Consider the following 21,668-nt stretch of genomic DNA (forward strand, 5'->3'; position numbering starts at 1 on the left):
TGTTCATTAAAGCAGTTATCAAAGCCCACGGGGTTGTTCTTTTACAAAGTTACATTCTAGTATATATCCATAGAAACTGATTATTCGGGAAGAAAAGATTAAGTAATCGTATATTGTAATTTTCACACTGATATTGAAAACAGTTTTTATCTTCATCAAAGATTGATGCTATAAACTGGTTTTTACAATAAATGCATTTTTTACTTAAATATAATGTAGAGTGAACATCGGAAAGTATTCCCTCATTGTGTCACATTGTAATAAAAATCGTTACAAACTGAATCAAGTGCATGAGAAATCTATTTATTATTTTTTAGTCAGTTTTATGTATATTAACGTTTTGTTTAAGTTTAATTTTTCCAACATTGTACAGAATCTACAAGCATTATTACATACATTTTAAAATCGGTAAAATAGTTAAATATGCACATCGCGAAAATGTTAATTCTCAAACAGCCTCCGGTCGCTGCATCTTGGATCTAACTCGATCTTGGATATAACTCGATCTTGGATCTAACTCGATCTTGGATATAACTCGATCTTGGATATAACTCAAACACAAAAGATTCCTTTAGAAAAAAGATTTTATCTGACATGGCCTGGTTTGTAAATCATTCTTTCGTTATTTTCGGATTAAAAAACACTTGTAACATTTTGTCGGATGTTAAAATCCCTGAGGTATTTTAATCGACTCGTTGTCTATGCACGTACTAGTGTTTGCATTCACAAACGTTTCATTTCTCCCGACCCAAAAGACCCGATACCTCAATTATAAACGGCCTTAAATATTGACAAACTTTCTTGCATTATCGCGCTACACTTTAAGCAAATCATTTAGGACAAGAGTTGTTAAACAACTAAGGTTCAAAGTTTTGCTAAGATATCAAGGTTTGAGTTAAGATGTAATTATTGGATTAGCGCCTGTATCGTGCGTGGAGAGGTCTCGTTATCGGTCTGAGGGTGCATGAGGCGTGGCCCTGGAGTATCCTCGCGTTCTGACCATCAGGTGAGAATAGTATTTAAAGACCCTCCTTATTTACCGAGGGGACGGACTACTTAACAGAATTTCTGTCGCCACAGCGGGGTACAGTTAAAGGATTATCATCAATGAAATTGACTGCATGGTTAAAATGACTTTTTCTTAAAAAGGTGCGAAAATTGAACTCGAGGGCTTTTGCTACTAAATCGGTAAGAGGATTTGAGCAAGGTGCTTGATATTAAGGGTCCTATAATTAGCGTCCGATTCACACTTCCGATGGAATAGTGAAGATTTATGACTGTTGATATTATTTATGTGACACTCAGAACTTTTTGAAAGAATTTGTGCGTGGATTTAATTCACACAGGTCGCGGTACTTGTGTGGTATTCAAGGTCTTCTGCTGTCCGAGATGATTTGTAGGGCAAGTCCTGGGGTAAGGATTTCTGTCGACCAAATCGAAGGATAAGCGTAAACTTATAAAATTCATATGTCAAAATATTGTGAGGGCTTAATGGCGAATACACAAACTATCTCTCATTGTTAACTGGAATTAGGAGATTGAGTGAAGAATGGTGGGTCCCCGCAGTGCGGATTATTAAATGATTATTTGGACCCCAATAAAGCCCGGATTAGTCACACAGATACGCACTTACTTTCCGTGTGTAAATAGTACATAGTAATAAGACAAAAACACAAGTTATAGATGGATGGCTGAGTGAATTTTTATCTAGTAAAATGTGTCTCTTTGATGGTAAGGTAATCGGATAGCGTTTGAATTTCGAGTCCTGTGTGAATGTTTCTGTCGTGAATTCACATGTGAATGATTACGGGGAATCTTTCCATTGTTTTACCTGAACGCTCGCTGAATATTGGTTTTATTGGAAATCAATTAAGATGGAATAAATCGAACGTAAATGTGACAGTGCACAGAGAGGTCCCGGCCTAGGCGGAAATGTTCGGCAATAAAGCGGACGAAACTGCGCGCGGGGATTAGCGCTACAAAGGACTGCTCCTATACACACGGTCCACTGTTTCTACACATTGAAAATCGAACTCAGGAATTGTTCTTTAAACTTTTCAAACTGTTGTGAATATTTTAAAAAGTTAACTTTTTCTTCAAACAGTAGTTGTCTGGATCTATAATGATTGATCGAGGGGCAACCTAGAGTGCCCGAAATGTGTGAGATAGAGCACGGGACGAGCGTTGGGATCACACCAGAGCGGCGGATCGCCGGACTCTGAGACAGGAAACGGAAGTGATCGATCACCAGGGGGCATGTTCGGTCTGCAGGTGCCCCTGTCCCGGGCCACGGAGGCGTCGGAGTTTGACAGCGTCAACACCATCCTCTCTAACAGGTACCCGGCGTACCCCTCGTAGCGGGGGGATAGAGCCATCGATAAGATACTCTTATTTAACGATTATTGGTAAACAGAGGTAATCTGTAGTGTTTAGGGAACGGGACATTAAGGCCTAAGTGACGAGAGGAGAAAGTCGTCTCCCCATTTATAAATGTCCACTGCGGTTGATCCCCAAGATTCCGTGGAATGCTAACCCATCATTAATTACACAACGATTGATAGATGGTAAAATCGTATCATGAAACTTAACCAAGATTTCATTGAACCTAAGTAGCAGTGCTGATACGGTTATATATATAGTCTATCATATTGATTTGAATTTCCTTAAGTACGGGAATAGATGAACCCCCCCCCCCCCCCCCCCCCCCCGAGACGCTTTCTTGGCCATTTTCTTTTTTATTTTTCATTAAGAAGTAACAGATTTTTGGAATGTAAAAGGATGGAAAGGAGACAAAGGGGTCGCCCAGTCATGCATTAATCTAAAATCTCCGGCTGGTTTTAAGTGTTTTTAGTGAAAACACCTCATTCTTTTGATGTATTCTTCCACCGAGTCGCTTTACGCTCGTAACAATGTTGGATGCGTGTAGACAAACGAATATCAATCAATCAATCTATACATCTGAATTTTCATACCAACGTGTGCCCCAGGCAAGTTATTAATAATATTTCGGGAGTTTTTTGGTCGATTTTATGTAAATTGTCGCTCACACGGTATGCAAGTCATTTCTGTCTTATTTCCAATAACTGTTACACCCAAGCTAGGATTTCTCTCGTCTTAATGGGTGATCACCGTAAATTCTCTCCGCTTTTGTCAGTTTTTGGGTCCTAATGTATTTGCTATGAACCAAATCGTGTCCCCACTGTCAGCGAAATAGCGATTGTATCTTGGATCTCGGGGAGTTCCATGGGAGACCCAGTAATGCGGCTGTAGGGTAGACAGAGTCCCGTCCTATCAATATCTACCGGTACATCCCGCTGAAATATCAGAAATATACCTACACTGATCAAAGACCCGCCTGTCCTAGATATCACAACCCGATGTTTGCGGTGATTAGTGGGTCTGGGTGTCTATTATATCCTCATTTCTGTGTCGATTTACATCGCTATTTGCTCTTAATGTTTTGAATCTTTTGTTAAAACAAAATCAGAGAGGAATTGATCTAGATGCGTAAAGAAAGACAGTGAATTCAAAGGAAAATAAATTATGAACATCTGAATAATACATATTTTACCCATATTTGCTGTTGAAATTCAGTTGGTGTCCTTATTGACACCTGCCCGACAGTTGCTGATAATTGAAGTGTTTTAGAATTAATAGGATTAACAGTTTCCTTTAGTATGGTAATGGCGAGTTTCGATAACATTAAATAACTCGCGGGGCTTCATTTAGATCCCCAGCATTATTTACATAGAACCTGCTGTGCCTTAATGAATGAACCCAGGGGCGCGCCTAAACTGCCACAATCGGTTTACTTCAGACAAATTTAGACAGGTTATTTGTTGATTTTGTTGTTCAAACTATTTTTCTATTTGGAAAAATATAAACGGAAAGCGAACAAAAGCTCTATTGAGGTCGAGTTCTAAGGTTTTAAGTCTGTGGCAACGTTCTGGACCCAGCTTTCTGGGGGAAAGGAAACTTTCATTAACTTAAGACTAAATAAAGTAAACTTTTGTAGTTACATGAGTAAACTTTGGCTTCAGAAATCTTTGACAATTGGATCAGATGGAACTACTGTTGCAAGAGGAAGCAGAGAATTTGCGTGCATACATATCAAACTGAAGTAGGGGTATCAATAAAGCACAAGGTTGATGGGGAGGGCTTGAGACCACGCAGGGAAATTATGTAATGCATGTATCCCTAATCTTTGTTATTATTTTTTTTTTTAAATTTTCCAACCGGTAAAAATATATTTATTAAAATTCCGACTACCCATTCCAACTTCTCATTCAACAAACTAATTCGAGACTTTTTATTGGTTGGGGGGAGGGAGGGGAGGGGGTGTTATGTGTAGATGATACAATCCGGATCCGTGAACGTTGCGGAACGGTTTTATATTTACCGAGCAATCTTTAGAAAGATGGTGATGAGTTGACCGTTTTTGTCTGTGTTAACGTTTACTAAAAAGGTAAAATATTTGTATTAACACGATTAAGCAATATTTTTGTGAGTAGTCAGCATCTAAGCAGCTTGTCTTCATCATGCAAATGTTTTATTCATGTCAACTAGATTTGCAACTCCACTAAGATGTTTTTTTTTTCTATCTGTTGTATTCATGTACTCAGAGACATAAATAGCAAAAAATGTTATTTATGTCTCTGATGTACTCGTAAAATACTGAATTGTAAAAGATGACGCCTATTTAGGAGTCAAATTCGGTTTTATTACAGATAATCTGTTGGGAGAAAACCCATAATCTTCATACAATGCAAAATTCTTGCAAGTATTCCAGGGGTTGTCTCAAAATATGTTATCAATTACCATTTTAATTATGTATTTTTTTTTTTCAAAATCTATGTAAAAGATGTTTAAAATTTTAACAATCGTGATAATATTTATATAAAAAGTGATGAAATGACATTACATGGATTTAATATATGATACTTTGATATTTGGAAAAACTATTTAACAAATTTTAGATTTACAAAAAATGTGCATAAAGAGGAGAGAATTGACCTAAAATCTACAGTAAATACACTCTGTCCCAACAGGATTTTTATTTCCATCACTTTTCGACAATTTTCTGAATAAATGCACATACTGGTAAATTATGATTGAATAAACAAACAAGCAAACATTTATATTGGGGATGAACAATTAAAATCAAAACGGGGTCACTATAGTGGAAGTCTAAGATTTTATTTGTGACATGCCCCCTCTTTTTATAAGGAAAAAATTTATGTTTGAAGAAAAGTGAATTTCTAATGGAGAATTGTGCACTTTTTCAAATTTATCGCCTCTATACTTTCACATCATCCCCTTTTTCTTTTAAACTGTTTTATTCTTTTAACTTTAAACATTTTAATAGAGGGACATTTAAAAACAGAAATTTTGGACTTTTTTCATTTTATTGAAAATATATAGAAATAGTACTGATAAAAGAAAGGAAAATAAAACATCAAAGAAAAAATTGACGTAAAAGACTGCATGTTGTATGAAACATATAGGTGTCTGATGAGAAAGCATTTCAAATTCAGTTGAATAATTAAGGATTTTTTATGGTTTTGAAACTGCCTTGGAAATACAATAATTATATAGCTTGATCTCGGTATTTTTAAAAATTATTACTGGAGTTTCATCATTCGTAGAACACCATGACCAATTCTTGATTTTGTTGTTGAAATTAAATGTTCATCAAATAATTTCATTGATAGGGCCTCTGCACCTTCATAAAGATAAAAAAAATTAGAGTTAACAATAATTCATTCACAGCAGGTATCTGAAAAGTTCCCACATAAAGGTGATCTATTATTTATTATGTGGGGAAAACTTATTTCAAAGAAGGGTTGAACTGTAGTTTTAAACCCAAAATCATTGTTTCCAAGATGAGTATGCAGCTCTAAAATTCACAAGAAAATTTATAAGGCTGAATGCAATTGTATTTTAAAGATTGAAAGATTAAAATGTCAAAGACATTTTCTTTTTAATATGCATGAATGTGACCCTAATCTCTGTTAATGTAAACCTGCATAGAATACAAAAGCTTTAATACAAATTCTGGAATATAAAATCATTAAGGACTTTTTATTGTTTGTTTTTAAAGAAGAAAAGAAGTTAGGATCCCATCCTTTTCATTTACTCACTGGCTTTAAGTAAACTTAGCTCATATGATAACACAAAGAAATACTTAAGGTAAATTTACATTAAGATAATGGGCGATAAGGCAGAACGGTAAACAATCTTTCCAAATAAAGTCTACACATCATCGTGATTATCACTCTACTGTTAGGTAACTTGTTAAGTCATGTAAAAACAAAGTTGTGAAAAAAACTTTTTTTCTACAAACATTTTCTGATAACGGGTTTTTGTGTTTTTGTAGGATTAGGTTTTTGCCTGAAGTTGAATAACAAAATCTTCCTGATTTATTTTTATTAATAATTTCTAGAGCTGAATTTCATTCAAAATCTTATACATGTATGTGAGATACCTATAAATATATTTTGACACTTTTACGGCCTGCTTAGTGGTTGTAAAAGTTTTAAGAACCTCTACTAGTGGTTTTAAAACCCTAAAGAATGCACATTAATAAGAATACTTGACTCCTTTTGATTTTCAGTGTGTACAAAAGCTCTGCCTCTGTTAAGCTGTCGGAATGTAACAAAAAGGACAGGTTGTTTGTCCTAGAATTATTCAGAAACCAGAAACACAAATGTGAGTACCTGCACTGTCCCCACAATGGGCACTCCACAGATGACACAGGATATGGAACGGACAACGAGGATACAGCGGGGGGATCAGAGAGTAATCCCGACTACGAACCTTTAGATATAGTGGGGGAGAGGTGCTCACAATCCACTGTGGATTTTACTAGAATGGATAGCATCCGCAGAGTCAAACTTAAAGTCAAGAAAGTGAATCTGCAGAGTTTAAATATTTCTGACAAGGATAGAAAACTTGGACAGCTTGGGCGAGCTTTATGTAAGGAGCTGATCGGAATCATTCCTGGACACTTTCCGTCCAAGTCCAGATCCGCCTGTGGTCAGCGGTTGTGTATCCGAGGATTGGTGCCTCATAGTCACGCAGCCAAATATTCCAAAATACAAATAGGTACTGAAATTTGTTAAGTTAGTTGACTGCTTCATTGCTGATTGCTTCATTGCCTTATATATGGTTGACGTTGCAGACTTCACAAATCAACTTTTAAGGATATTCATATAAACTAATTTTTGCATTTCTCCTGTGATAATTTTGTCATACTTTCATTTTGAACAGGAGACTGTCTGCGATTGATCAATGGTAGAGAGGTTACCTGGGACAACATTGACGATGTTCTGCTTAAGATTTCTCAGCTTGAAGAGGTAGGAATACGAGTTAACATGCAGTTCTCATGTAGCAATAATGCAGTATTTAGAGTCATTTCATTTTAAATATATACATTGTATGTACTATGTAACAGCTTCACTGCTTATCCTGTGTTATGTACATGTATATATGTATATATGACCATCAGCCAAAGTTTGATTACTTTAATCTAACTGTACATAAAATAAGTTGTTACTGGTATATATGTGTTTCTTTGTTGTAGGTGTCTGTTGTGATACAGCAGGTCATCAATAAACAACCCAAGGTCCCTGTCCTGAGTCCACTGCGAGCCACCGCTGCTGACCAACAACTGGTTCAGCTTATTGGTGGTCAGTCTGGTGGGACAGAGACGGAGGGCTCCACCCCCGGGCACTGCCTGATGTTTATTGACCTCCAGAAACTTCAGTCAGAGACCGAGTCCTCACAGGTAGACCACAAGCTAAAGGGAATCGTAAGCTAAACAATCATTCCCTTTGTTATGAGATATTAAAATCCTTGAAGTCAAAATGCATATTAGTTATATTTCAAAAAGTCATGTCAAATGTATTGCAGGACGACCTTGTTTACCAATTTCCTAAAACGACCTTGAGTGATCTCAGGGGAGCACTAATTACCCTATACCACACAGCTCAGGAGTGGTCCCACACCAAACTACAGCAGTAAGGCTCCACCTTATCAATCTACCAGAACACTTATCACTAATATACTGATTGTTTATTATGTAATTGTTAATCAGTGTCTTCTTTGCATATACCAGAAGGTTTGGAGGTAATCAGAGTCATTTGTAATGTCAAATTTAATAATTAAAGTTTGTTTGATGAAAGTTTTAATTTTTTGTAGAACGAGTTATGAATGTAATGGAGAGAGGTACACAGTTGCTTACTACAAGGAGGAGACAACACTACTTCTTCTTGTCTTCAAAGAAGCTCAGTAAGATATTGGTTTTTTTAAAGATGATTACTGGTACCTATGTATATATCTGATATTGTAAGAAAGGGAAGAAAGGATAGATTAGAAATGAACATTAAATCTTGTTGGTTTCCAAAACTCTTTTACATTTTGCATCAACATCAAATACCGTAACTTATTTTACAACAGGTTTCTTTTTTTTTTAAAAGGTTGTCGAGGATGAGTGTTTCCATGGTGATCAGAGATTTACTTCGTTTGATGCGAGTATTGTACGGCTCAGTAATGGATGCATTCATGAACTTCAGTAACCATAGTGAACTGAGTTGTCTGTTAGCTCTCTTCTTCCACAGCCTTGGTTTGAGTCAGCCTCACTCTGAAACATTGTCAAGGAAATTACAAATATCCTTAGACACAAGTTTATGTAGTCACATACCATATCTACCTCTCTCTACCCAAGACAATGTAAGTACTTTTTGTTTTCTGAATACAGTAAAGTACGCTTGTAGTGGCCTGGGCAATTGGAATGACAGTTAGCTTGAACTCATTAAAAGGGTGTTCGCTGTTATCATGTTTTACTGTATAAATATATGTCATTTGTAAGTTTACCATACATCTATGTTATGGATATTGTGAAAATTCGAGAAATATATTAGTCCTTTTTTCTTTGTTAGGTAAACATTGACAAAATCCTAACTTCATGGGAGGCTCAAGAATTTTCAGACATGGTAAGTACATAATAGTTAAGTAAGTCACTTAAAACCAAACAGAAAATATTATTCTAGTTATATTTCATTTGTTTTTAGTCTGAAAGTAATTTTGGATGTCGACGTGCTTTCACAATACTTGGATCCTGTATGTTTTACAAGGTAAGAATTATCTTCCATTCTCATTACTGGCTGGTACTTTGAATGCTCACCCTAGCCATTATAATGAAATTACAAATGTTTTTTTTTGCAATTAGGATTAATAAGTACATTATCTTACATGACAATGTTGTTTTATCCGTAGTCATCACTGTTGTGCAATCATCTACCAAAAGAAGATTTAAATGACCTCTACCTTTACCTCAAATACCATTGCCTCCTCTCCTTTTGTTGCCGTGACAACATACAACAACTCGTTGTGTGGCAGGAAGTGAACTCTACGAGACAGATGTATGACCTCGGTGAGGAGCAGGTGTTCGGCTACACGGAGCCAGTGGGAGCCAAACTTATCTGGCTCATCGTGGGCTATGTGAGTGATTCCCATATCCTGATCATTTAATATAAGTAAAAATTGTCTTCAAGTTCCACATTTTTAGAAATGTAGTGAATGCTTTTGTAAATTAGTGTGAAGGATCAGCAATTTGCTCTCTCTTTTATTTTCATTCTCTCTTTCTCTCTCTCTCAATGAATCATAAACATATACCTGTATCAGTTCCACATACAATAGTCTTTTTTTGACTAGTACATGTATAAACTACTACTGTACAATTCATTATATTTGAAAGATTACCTTCTTTCTGTAAATCTTTAACTAAGATATGAGTTAATGCCATCCATGTAATCAGCCTCATAAGTAAGCCCTACACTCTCCATACTATCTCTTGTGCAATCTCAAACCTTCAATTGGGTCATTTACATATTGCTGGTAATGTGTCACACATGACTGGATTTTATTGTTCTGGGTGGTGGGGACAGAATAAGACTGCTGCATTAATAACACTGTCGGTATTGATTTAGAAACACAATCACTTAATGGGGCAGTGTTTTATCAAAGAAAACCTAAGACGCAGAGCAAGAATGCATTACTGTTACTGATGCCAGGGTATTGCCTTCAGAGCATGAAATTGATTTAGTGTTTTATGTGAACTCAATGAAAATTCATGAAATGAACTTGTCCATGAAATTACTATTTGATTAATTAAGAGAACAACACTATGTAAAGTGTGTTTTTAGGTAAAGTTGCAGTCAGTAGGAAGTGAATGGACATAAAGCATTGTTAGAATGGTTGGACAGAATTTATGAGTGTAATAATGAGCAATTAAATCTAATGTAGTCAAGTAATTATTCCAAAACACTAAAGCTAGACCAGTGTACTCTTAGGCATATCACCCCTGGCTATCACATGCCAGTTTCCTGGTTCATTATAGAGCAATTCTAATTTGCATACTTTCTTGATCTAAATGATTAGAACATCATTACAATTTTCATATTTCGTGATGATCTGTATTAATTTAAATTTTTACTGAATTTAACAATATCAGTGCTTCCTCTTTTCATAGAGAAAATAACTTACCAACTTTGTTATACCTAATATTTTTTATATTTTAATAAAACTTGTTTCAAGATTTTACAATGCAGATGCATACAAACTATTTTTTTTAGAAGAGAAGCATTCTGTGCACTTTGCTGGAGATTAAAGGTGGGGCCTTGAAGTAAGTGACACCTTCGTGAATAATCTCACTCTTATCTTTGTGAAATAATTCAGTAAGCTTAATTTACTCTTTAAAAAACTCTGTATAAAGTCTTTGTTTCTGACATTTAGTGACATTCTTTCAATAAAAACTGGTATAAGAAGATGCATGACTTTAGTGCACATTAGAGATGACATGGGAACGTACAAAATTAAATTTGCAAATAAAGCTTAACAACCTGACATTATCTTTCTTTAATACTATAATCTACATGTACATATAAAGGTTAAAGTGTCAGTGTATAAATATATTTTTGATGTTTACTTGGTCACATAGATTTATCAATGCTTTTGCATTAGGATGATATTGGAGTTGATTTTCTGTTGACATTGGAGTTGATTGACATTGAGGTTGATTTTCTGTTGGTATTGAAGTAAATAAATATATTTTTGATGTTTATTTAGCCACATAGATTTATCAATGCTTTTGCATTAGGATGATATTGGAGTTGATTTTCTGTTGAAATTGGAGTTGATTTTCCTGTGGTTGTGTTACAGGAGGAACAAGTTTCCGGGTCCAGATCCTCTGTACATAGACCAGGCCAAGGCTGTACTACTGCAGCTCAACTCACTGGACCTCTCCCAGATGTGTAAACAGAGGTAGGTTAACAAGCACCTATCCACCGTGACAGAGACTTAGGGACTGTACACATCAATCTAAAGAAATTAGGTATTTCTAATTGAAATTTTGCCCCTCGTATGAGAGACAGAATGTATAATTCATCTCTACACATTTGTAGGTTGACATTCTATGTATTTCATTTTAGGATAAACCTTATGAATAGAAATAGGTGTTTATTAATTCAGAAATAAACACTTCAGAATGATGTGGTCTTGCAAACAGTTCCCTTCATTTCACAGAATGTCCAGCATCTATAGTAATATGAGCAGCAGTTGTAAAATGCCTTGAAAAAAATGTCACCTTGTCATGTGTATGTGTTATCAATCTTATTTAAGAGATCTTCATCTACCTGTATATCCATTGTATAGTGTGATTTCTTTCTCTGTAGAAACACCACCCACAGGATTCAACTGGTCCCTGGCCTGGAATCAACTCAGCCTGTCCCCCACAGTAATGCTGGCTACCCGGTGACCTCCAGTCCTAAACTAGGTAACACTGCCCCCAATATCCTGTAAGCTAGTTTTCTTAATGTGTTAAACAATCCATTAATTACAATTTACTTACAATTCAGTATTTTATTACATTTTTTTCCAATCAGAATTGATTCAAATTATTATCGTCACTCAAAACTTGTATCAAGTAAGAAAATTTGTTTGAAGGAAGTATATTGACTTAGAGCAATTCAGGACCCCTAGATAGTGTTTGTGTAATATTTCTAGATGTGGGTAGCCTCTTGACCCGGGGGAGGCAGATACCAGCCCTGGTGCGGAAGGACTCGGTCCGATCAGATGGATCCCTGGAGAGTAACTCCAGTGCTGGAAGTGACAGGGTAGGCAGAGTTGTCTCTCTTGGTAACATACAGGAGCATTGATATAGATGTCATTCCCAATTAAAATCATTCATACATGTACTTGATTTTTATTGAATGTAAAGGCAATACTGTGCACTGGAATCATTTAGAATTTGTGGGAGCCAATTTTTTGGATTGTAAATTTTTTTTTAGTAAGGTTTTTTTTAATGTAATTTTGTGGATCTATTTGGAAATTTAATGAATTTAGGTTTATTCAAGTTAAAGACAGCCACAAAATTTGAGCCCTATGAATTCAATTAATCAACAATAATTTGCAGATCCACATATGACCACATTTTATATCATGAATAAATTTTTGATAGTATTTATGTTTGATTCTTACAAGCATTAAATGTTTTACAGGCAAGGCAAAGAAAGGGGAAACTATTTGCTGATTTACAGGAAGAGAAACAAACTGATTTTACATTTCCTCAGGCAGACAAAATCAAGTAAGTCTTATTTAAGATGTTACATACACCTGGACCCACCGTCACCAACTTTCCTCAAGTCAATACTCGGCCTCAAGTCTGAGATTTGACCTCAAATTAATGCACTTTTCATATAAGGATGTGAGTTGAGGACTGAGTGGAATGATTTGAAAATTTTGGTTACGGCGATGCCTGTATTCTGCCAATTTGAAGTATTATGATAGACAGAACTACATATAACATTAAAATACCGATTTAAAAGACTAAAAAATTAAAAGAATGACTTGGTAAAGCTTCAGATTCTAATGAAGTAAAAAGCACTTTTATGACTCTTTTTAGAATGACAACAGGGGCAGACAACTGTCTTCTTCACTTCCTTCATTTTGATAAGTACGAGGGAGTGATTATCTCCCCTGATCCTTTGTTGGGTTTGGCTGAGATAGTTCAGAACTTTCACCGCAGCTGTTCACAAATCAAACACATGTTTGAAAAGTACAGATATAGACGGGTAAGTTTGATTGACAGGTGTCATTGGATTGTCAGATGTGGAGGTATTTGTAACTTACAGTATTGATGTTTCATTTCCATGCTGTTTTCAGAAGCCACCTCCTCCCCTGATACCAGATATGGAGACAAAGGTTCCACGTGTGGAGGACACAACATTTAACTTTATGAGGGAGGAGGGGATCATGTTTGCAGTCCCCACCCCTGGAGGGACAGCTAGATACTGGGTCGTTGGGTAAGTAATCTGGGATCCTCAATTAAAACCATTGTTTATTGCTCCACTACTAGATATTAACCTATTTAACTGATTCAGAAACTGATTGAAACAGTGGTATACTGTTTATTTTATTAAATAGTTAGCAAAATGGTGGATATTATATTTCAATCAATTTTATTAATGAATGCTGAAAGGAAGACCGTTTTTCACCATAACTTTTTAAACCAAGTAAATTAGTAGTCTTTGATGCATGTTATTGTATTGCGAGATGGGAACCCATGTATAGGAATATGAATTTAGGGTAACTTGCTTCAGTAATTTCAGAACCATGTAGAGCATATTAAAATCAATGAAATCTTTTTTTTACAGGCGCCAAAGATCAAAGGAAGAGTTTTATGTGTGTTTTCAAGATGGCATACCTCAGAACATGATAGAACTGACTTTTAAGGCAGGATTTGGGCTGAAAAGTTGATAGAGAGCTCACCAGATTATTCAAGGATAGGCTGAACTGTAAATAGCCAGTAACATGGGACCAAGTACTGTGGAACATAGTTAATGCCTTGTGCATAGTTAACCCGAAACACGAGCACTTTTCTATTTGCTTTATTCTGCGTACTTGTGTATGTAGGTAAGAAGCTACAATATTACAAAGGAAAAATATCAATACATATATCATTACCCAAAAAGCATGTTCCGCAAACACAGAAAATACTAAAAATGTTTAACATTAATGCAATACACAAATAACTATTATGTGTGTTTACTCGTTACAATACTATGCAACTTTATCGATACTTATAAAAACTTCACTTAAGATGTAAATACTACGATATCTTAGAAAAGACTTAAATGTTATTACAAATGAGAATTGATATAATAATTAGTAAACTTTGATTAAAACAGCAAATAATTTGTAAACTTACATTTGTGACCTGACTGCAAACTACAGATACATTGGCGGTAAAACTGCACGGACTAACGCTCTTCAGTAAAGAAGTCAAATATATATACCCTAGAAATTAATTGAATTTCGAACCCGATGGAAAAAACAACATTGCCTATCGTAACAGCACACTCCCCGCCTAATATTAAGTAAATATTACCAATTAAAAAATTGTATAAACTTATAGAATTCATAGCGGAACGCTTTTAAACAAAGATAGTTCAAAAATTTCATGGAACATGAATGCAAAATATATTCACCATGGAACATGAGTAATATTCATACAAAGATACTTCAAAAATATCATTATGGAACATATATGCAAATTTTATATCTTCACCATGGAACATGGTTAAAAACTTAAGTTATGGACACTTGCAATGATCATATGAAATTTCACATGGTTTAAGAACAATCATTCATTGTGGAACACAATCAAAGATACACTATGGAACATAGTTACCAGTCATCAGATGTGGAGGTTCATTATAATTTTGTGGAACACAAATTTCACAATCAACAATTCAGCATCACCATTTCACTAATAGGACGCGTGTACATCACATTTTGTCCGTCTTTATGGACGCGAACGCGAGCTTTACGAACTTTACCATCACTGCTTTGGTATGTTTCTGTTATAACACCAATAGGCCAGTCTGTTCGATGTACTGCACTGTCTTTTAAAAGAATAACGTCACCGACTTTTAAGTTAGGTCGATCATCTCTCCATTTCCGTCTGGGTTGAAGGTTCTGTAAGTAATCTTGTCTCCAGTGTTTCCAAAATATTTCGGAGAGAACTTGTACATGTTTCCACTGGGCGCGGTACATATCTTTGATGTTATCACTTTCTGGTATCACAGGTAAGTAATTCACTTTTCCAGTTAACAGCATCATAGGGCTAAGAACTAAAGTTGAATCCGGGTCAGATGAAATCTGCACTAAAGGTCTTGAATTAATAATAGAACACACTTCTGCCATAAACGTTGTCAAAGTTTCATGTGTTAATTGTTTGGAATTTAGATCAAGTAATATCGCATCAAGGATTCTTCTTGTCAGACCAATCATCCTCTCCCAGGAGCCACCCATATGCGAAGAATGAGGAGAGTTAAATATCCAAACTGTTCCATTTTCACGTAGATGTTTTTTAATCGGACCATCTTCAACATTCAGAGTTTGTATTCCTAATTCATCTGCTGCTCCTACAAAATTTGTACCCTTGTCTGATCTAAATACTTTGACCGGTCCACGTATTGCTTCAAAGCGTCGTAAGGCGTTGATAAAGGAAGAACTAGACATTTCTTCTATTACTTCGATATGTATGGCTCGTGTGGTTAAACAGCTGAACATGATTGCCCACCGTTTATTGTTTATTACTCCACCACGTGTCTTCCTTGCTAAAACTGTCCATGGACCGAATGTATCCACTCCTACTGTGGTGAATGGAGGACCCGGAGTAATTCTGTCAGAGGGTAAATCAGCCATTTTCTGTAATTCGAATTTTCCACGAAGTTTTCTACACGTGACACAATTGTGAATAAATGAACACACCTCACGTTTTGCACCAATAATCCAGAGGCCATTCTTTCTAAGCGCTCCCTCGGTAAAATGTCTTCCTTGGTGTCTAACTGAATCATGGTAGAATCGAATCAGGAGTGTTGAAACATGATGTTTATTTGGCAATATTATAGGATTGATTTCTCCAGTAGGTAACACATTCTTCACATTATTAAGTCTCCCACCTACGCGAAGTAAACCTTCACTGTCAATGAATGGGGAAAGGGTTGAAATCCGACTATCCTTTGAAACAGTTTTTCCATTTTGTAGAGAGAGTATTTCTTTGCTAAAACACTCTTTCTGTATTTCTTTCAACACAAATTTTTCAGCATCCTGACAGGATTGTACACTGATACTGTTTTCACACATATGCCATCCAGAACAAGAATGAGTTCTGTGCTTGAAAGACTTGATGACATGTCTTAAACAGGCGACAAATTTGATAAAGGTTTTCCAATTAGAAAATTTCTCTGCAAGTTCAGTTATACAGTTCTTTGACATTTTAGTGGTGGTTTTCATGACTTGTACATCTGGACGAATTTCCTTGTCATCCTGTGGATCTATTAATGGGAAGTCATAGTTCTTATTAACCTCATTTTCTTCATGTTGTTCTAAAAGCCATTGAGGTCCTTGTAACCATTCACTATTCTGTAGCTGTTCACTCGAAAAGTTTCCTCGTGTCGCACAGTCAGCAGGATTTTTATGGGTCGGTACATAATTCCACTGGTCAGTAGAACTCACTTTTAAGATTTTGCTCACACGATTTGTCACATATGTATAGAATCTTTTCGATTGGTTGTAAATGTATCCAAGGACAACTTTACTGTCGGTGTAATATTTCACAACATTCGGTTTTACATCCAATTGTTCTAAAACAGTTTGTCCGATTTCTGAAGCAAGGACGGCTCCACAAAGTTCTAACCGTGGTATTGTATGTCCTTTCATTGGAGCTAGTTTGGCTTTTCCCAATATAAATCCCAAATGGCTTGCGTTGTCATCACCAGTGATTTTCAAATATGCAGTTGCTGCAATCGCTGTTTCTGACGCATCACAGAAGACATGTAATTCAATGTTGTTAACACAACTTAATGAAACAGGTAAGTACATCCTAGGAATTCTCAAGTCTTGTAAACGCTGTAGAGATGATTTCCACTCTTTCCATTTGTGATCTATTGTGGTTGATAATGGTTGATCCCAATCGGCACCAACTGATTGTCGAAGAAGGATTTTCCCGGACAAGGTAATAGGTGACAAAAAGCCCAACGGATCAAAAATGCTATTCAGGAATGAAAGTAACCCTCTCCGAGTGTTTGGTTTTTCACTGTCTTGAATCTCAAACAAGAAACTGTCATGATTTAAGTCCCATGATAAACCGAGACTATGCTGTAGGGGTAAGACTGAGTTTTCTCCAAAGTGTACATCTCTAAGGTTCTTGTTCAAGTCCTCTTCACCGAAACTATTCAAAATCTCTCTATCATTCGAGGCAATCTTGTGTAACCGTAAATTGCCATTTTCTTTAAACACTGTTTTGGTTCTTTTAATCAAATCTATAACTTTTTCACGGGATGGTGAGGACACTAAACCATCATCTACGTAAAAGTTTCTATTTACAAAGTCTTTAACATCAGACCCATAAGTGTTTTCACAATTCTCTACAGTTTTTCGTAATCCATATGTTGCTATGGCAGGAGACGGTGCATTTCCGAACACGTGAACGCACATTCGGTATTCAATAAGAGGAAGATCTGGATTATTGTTTTTATACCAGAAAAAACGAAGAAAGTCCCTGTGTTCTTTTTTCACGTAAAACTGGTAGAACATCTGTTCAATATCAGCAATCACAGCATATCGATCTTGGCGAAAACGCAATAATATTCCTATAAGACTGTTTGTAAGATCAGGTCCAGTCATCAACACTTTGTTCAGAGAATGTCCTTCATAGACTGCGGACGAATCGAACACTCCTCTCACTTGATTTGGTTTTTTAGAATTGTATACACCAAAAATGGGTAAATACCACATTTCATTGTTGCTTTCATGATCGAGAACAGGAGCTATTTCTGCAGCACCACTATCAAACACTTTCTTCATAAATTCAATAAAATGAGTCTTTTTCACTTCATTTTTCTTTAAGCTAGCATCCAAAATTTGAGCTCTTCTCCATGCTTGTGATCGGTTGTTTGGCATCATGGGTTTCGGAGAACGAAAAGGAAGCGGAGCAATCCATTTTCCATTTTCATCCTTCTGAAATTCTTCATCCATAAGTGAAAGAAATTTACGGTCTTCTACAGACAAACCAATTTTGTCATCATCAGGGGACTTTTGAAACAAAGTGTCATATGTGTCTAAAGCTTGATGTTCTTTCACTTGAAAATGATTTTCACATGGATTGAATCGTGTCGTACGTCCATTGTTAAGAACGGAGGTTTTCATCACACGAACAAGGTCTGGGCGATGAACTTTTCCGAGACATACATCTCCGATTATGACCCATCCTAATCCTAGCTTTTGAGCGAATGGAGTTTTCTTTGGTCCAGTAATCTGATGAAACACATGATGTGCTTCTGGAACATCTCTACCAATCAATAGTTCAATGTTTACATCTTTTTCTATTGGTGGAAGCTCATTGACAATTGAATTCAAATGATAATGAAAACGAGCAACATCTGGAGTAGGGATTTCTGATCTTTCATTTGGTATATCATCACATTCAATAGTTATTGGAAGTTCATATTGACAATCTTCATGCACTGATTGAACACACAGTCCTTCGATTCTTCTTCCTGTCATAGTTGTAGTTCCTGAACACGATGACAGAGAATATTGGGTGGAAGGGCCCTGAACATCCAGACGATCGCAAAGTCTAGGAGAAATGAGTGTTCTATTGCTTTGATCATCCAGTATAGCGTAGACTTTTATGGCTTTGTTAGGATCTTGACGTAGAAACACATTCACTAACACTATTTTCCCACAAGAACGTCCTAAAGAGGGTTTGTCACACAACACGGTACATTTTGAGGCAACATTTTCTGATGCGTTATCCTCCCCGCCATTCTCTCTGACAGTTGAATGTTGGTTTTCAAAAGAGTTCGTTAATCTATCAACATGCATCAATGCTCTGTGATTATTACTGCCACATTTTTCACATTTCACTTTAACGTTGCAGTCTCTGGACATATGATTTGTTGATTCGCAACACTTGAAACAAATGCGCTTTTCTTTCAAAAACTTTCGTCGTTCTTCAAGTGGCTTTGATAGAAACTGTCTACAACACAACAATGAATGTTCAGCTTTATGAATAGGACAGCGTTTCATCGTTTCTTGCTGAACATATGTTTTGCGGTTCAGAATACTGTCTCGTCTATTTCCACGTGCAGGTGCTGAACTTGGGGCGATACGCGGGTTGTCATACACAAATGCTGGATCATTTTTCACTTCACTAATATCTCTAATGAAGTCAATAAACACAGACAGTGGTGGAAATGGTACTTTATACTGTTTCTTGTACGTTGAGGCACGAGTTGTCCATTTTTCCTGAAGACCGTAGGGTAGTTTGTTGACGATAGGATTGATCCCGGAAGAAGTGTCAAAATATGACAACAGTTGTGAATAATGAACATCAGATTTTGTAGATTCTAACTCTGACAATATGTCCAATAAATCATAAAGTCTGTTCATTTCTTTACTTGAAAGTTTTGGAAAGCTGTCTAACTTTTTCTTTATAGTTGCTTCAACCATCTCTGGGCGCCCGTATCTGTCGTGTAGACGTTCCCATATCCTCTGAAGTCCTCTTTCAGGTGCATGAACATTGGAAGCACGGATACTAGAAGCAAATGTGCTGGAGGTTGGCCCCAGCCACTTTACAAGCAAGTCCATTTCTTCAAATGGTGAAACATTAAGTTCATTCACAATGCTCTTAAAACTAGTTTTCCACACAATAAATGTTTCAGGACTATCATTGAACTTGGAAAATCTGGTTAATAGTAAGTCTTTCTTGAGGAGAAATTGCACAAGTCCTCCTAGAACCGAGTCGTCCTGTACTTTGCTGTGTAGTTGAGAGTTTGGATTGTTTGGAACAGGAGGATCCTGATCATAAAATCTATTTGGCTTTGGTGTTGCCTGAACTTTCAGTTTTTCTCTAGGTTTTTCTAAACACAATGATTCGGCATAAAATGGTTCCTTTTCTTGTGGGATTTTGTATTCACAATATTGTTCTTTATTCAATTTTGTTTTCAAATAGAGATCTTCAATTGGTTTTGGATCACTAAAATGTTGCGACACATATTGTTCTGTTAAGTCCTTTTTGTTAACAAAGGATCGTTGAGAGGATGCACTAGATGATTCACTGTCTGAAATTCTCTGTGATAAAACTTCAGCGGCTTCTAATTTCAATGCTTGAAGGCGAGTTAATACTGAGGTAACTACAGTCTCTTTTCTTTCAAACTCAATTTCACTTTTTCGGATCATTTCTTTGTCACTATTTCGAGTAAGAAATAACATAAAATCTTTGAACACAGCATTGTGCTTGGTACGAACTCTCTTCAACTCATCTTCTATCTTCCTAAGTCTCTGTAAATCACCAACTTCAGCTTTGTCCAGATTTATCAATAAATCTTCCATCTTTGTCCAATGTTTTTGTAACTTTTTTTGAAAATCATGAAGTTGACTTTGGTAAAATCCTTTACCTGCTGCCGTTTTTGTTCGTGCTCTTGCTCCGAGTGATTTCGGGATGGCATCGATAGTTTTCTCATCTGCTTCATGAAGAGATTGTTGATCTTTTTTATGGTCTAACTGTCCTATATCAGGATTCTGCTGAATTTCAGTTATCCCTGGGTCAGGATCTTTGACGTTACCTGGATCAGGCTGTTCGTTATGTCCTGGATCAGGCTGTTCGTTTTGTCCTGGAGCAGGTTTCTTTTCCTCCAACAAATCTGGTTCCTGTACAGTATCTGTTTCTCCTGGATCAGGGTTTGATGCCATGGTATACGAAATCTTCTTACTATAATGCCTTGTGCATAGTTAACCCGAAACACGAGCACTTTTCTATTTGCTTTATTCTGCGTACTTGTGTATGTAGGTAAGAAGCTACAATATTACAAAGGAAAAATATCAATACATATATCATTACCCAAAAAGCATGTTCCGCAAACACAGAAAATACTAAAAATGTTTAACATTAATGCAATACACAAATAACTATTATGTGTGTTTACTCGTTACAATACTATGCAACTTTATCGATACTTATAAAAACTTCACTTAAGATGTAAATACTACGATATCTTAGAAAAGACTTAAATGTTATTACAAATGAGAATTGATATAATAATTAGTAAACTTTGATTAAAACAGCAAATAATTTGTAAACTTACATTTGTGACCTGACTGCAAACTACAGATACATTGGCGGTAAAACTGCACGGACTAACGCTCTTCAGTAAAGAAGTCAAATATATATACCCTAGAAATTAATTGAATTTCGAACCCGATGGAAAAAACAACATTGCCTATCGTAACAGCACAAGGCTGAACTGTAAATAGCCAGTAACATGGGACCAAGTACTGAATGCAGGGCATTTGGTCCTGTTGTTTTGTTGATATTGTTGTTACAATGACAGGAGATTAGAATTGTTATTTTGTTATTGTTTAGTCGGGATATCTAGTCTGTGTCAGTGGTTGAAGGAAGGCAGATATTCTGCTGTGAGTGGTCAGTAAAGCAGGATTCATTCCTTCAAGTTCACAGTGTGATGCAAACACTTCATTATACTCACTGATGAATAAAACATAAATATTGAATCACTGTGTTATGTTTGTCTTTTTTATTAAAC

At 36.1% G+C, this 21,668-nt stretch overlaps 2 protein-coding genes across 3 annotated transcripts; one reads left to right on the plus strand and one right to left on the minus strand.

The window, feature by feature from the left end:
- The first annotated feature begins 957 nt into the window (after window positions 1-957).
- LOC128192155 (protein inturned-like) lies at window positions 958-21,636 on the plus strand. Of its 2 annotated transcripts, XM_052864631.1 has the most exons (19): window positions 958-2,336; window positions 6,614-7,104; window positions 7,270-7,355; window positions 7,583-7,786; window positions 7,912-8,018; window positions 8,200-8,289; window positions 8,478-8,730; window positions 8,940-8,993; window positions 9,072-9,134; window positions 9,277-9,501; window positions 10,635-10,684; window positions 11,221-11,322; window positions 11,733-11,833; window positions 12,064-12,173; window positions 12,558-12,643; window positions 12,962-13,130; window positions 13,222-13,361; window positions 13,713-13,845; window positions 21,366-21,636. In XM_052864631.1, the coding sequence occupies exons 1-18, from the start codon at window positions 2,257-2,259 to the stop codon at window positions 13,813-13,815; spliced, it is 2,514 nt and encodes an 837-aa protein (XP_052720591.1). In that variant the 5' UTR covers window positions 958-2,256; the 3' UTR covers window positions 13,816-13,845; window positions 21,366-21,636. The 2 variants fall into 2 exon arrangements, with proteins under 2 accessions (XP_052720591.1, XP_052720592.1); XM_052864632.1 differs by lacking the exons at window positions 958-2,336; window positions 21,366-21,636 and adding an exon at window positions 4,426-4,465 and having other exon boundaries at window positions 13,713-13,879.
- On the minus strand, window positions 13,932-21,358 carry LOC128192154 (uncharacterized). The gene is made up of 2 exons (XM_052864630.1): window positions 21,213-21,358; window positions 13,932-20,925 (listed from the first exon to the last, which is right to left on the minus strand). Exon 2 carries the CDS (start codon window positions 20,818-20,820, stop codon window positions 14,803-14,805), a length of 6,018 nt encoding a protein of 2,005 aa, XP_052720590.1. The 5' UTR covers window positions 20,821-20,925; window positions 21,213-21,358; the 3' UTR covers window positions 13,932-14,802.
- Window positions 21,637-21,668: the final 32 nt, after the last annotated feature.

This window comes from Crassostrea angulata, chromosome 7 (genome assembly GCF_025612915.1).
Source record: "Crassostrea angulata isolate pt1a10 chromosome 7, ASM2561291v2, whole genome shotgun sequence".
Lineage (NCBI taxonomy): Eukaryota > Metazoa > Mollusca > Bivalvia > Ostreida > Ostreidae > Magallana > Magallana angulata.

What these genes read in the sequence shown, in the direction of transcription:
- LOC128192154 (XM_052864630.1), bottom strand. Translation starts at nt 20,820, where the DNA reads ATGGCATCAAACCCTGATCCAGGAGAAACAGATACTGTACAGGAACCA.
- LOC128192155 (XM_052864631.1), top strand. Translation starts at nt 2,257, where the DNA reads ATGTTCGGTCTGCAGGTGCCCCTGTCCCGGGCCACGGAGGCGTCGGAG. An exon ending in GATCCTGTATGTTTTACAAG is followed by an intron (nt 9,135 to 9,276) that starts GTAAGAATTATC and finishes TTTTATCCGTAG; the next exon opens with TCATCACTGTTGTGCAATCA. An exon ending in GCTAGATACTGGGTCGTTGG is followed by an intron (nt 13,362 to 13,712) that starts GTAAGTAATCTG and finishes TTTTTTTTACAG; the next exon opens with GCGCCAAAGATCAAAGGAAG.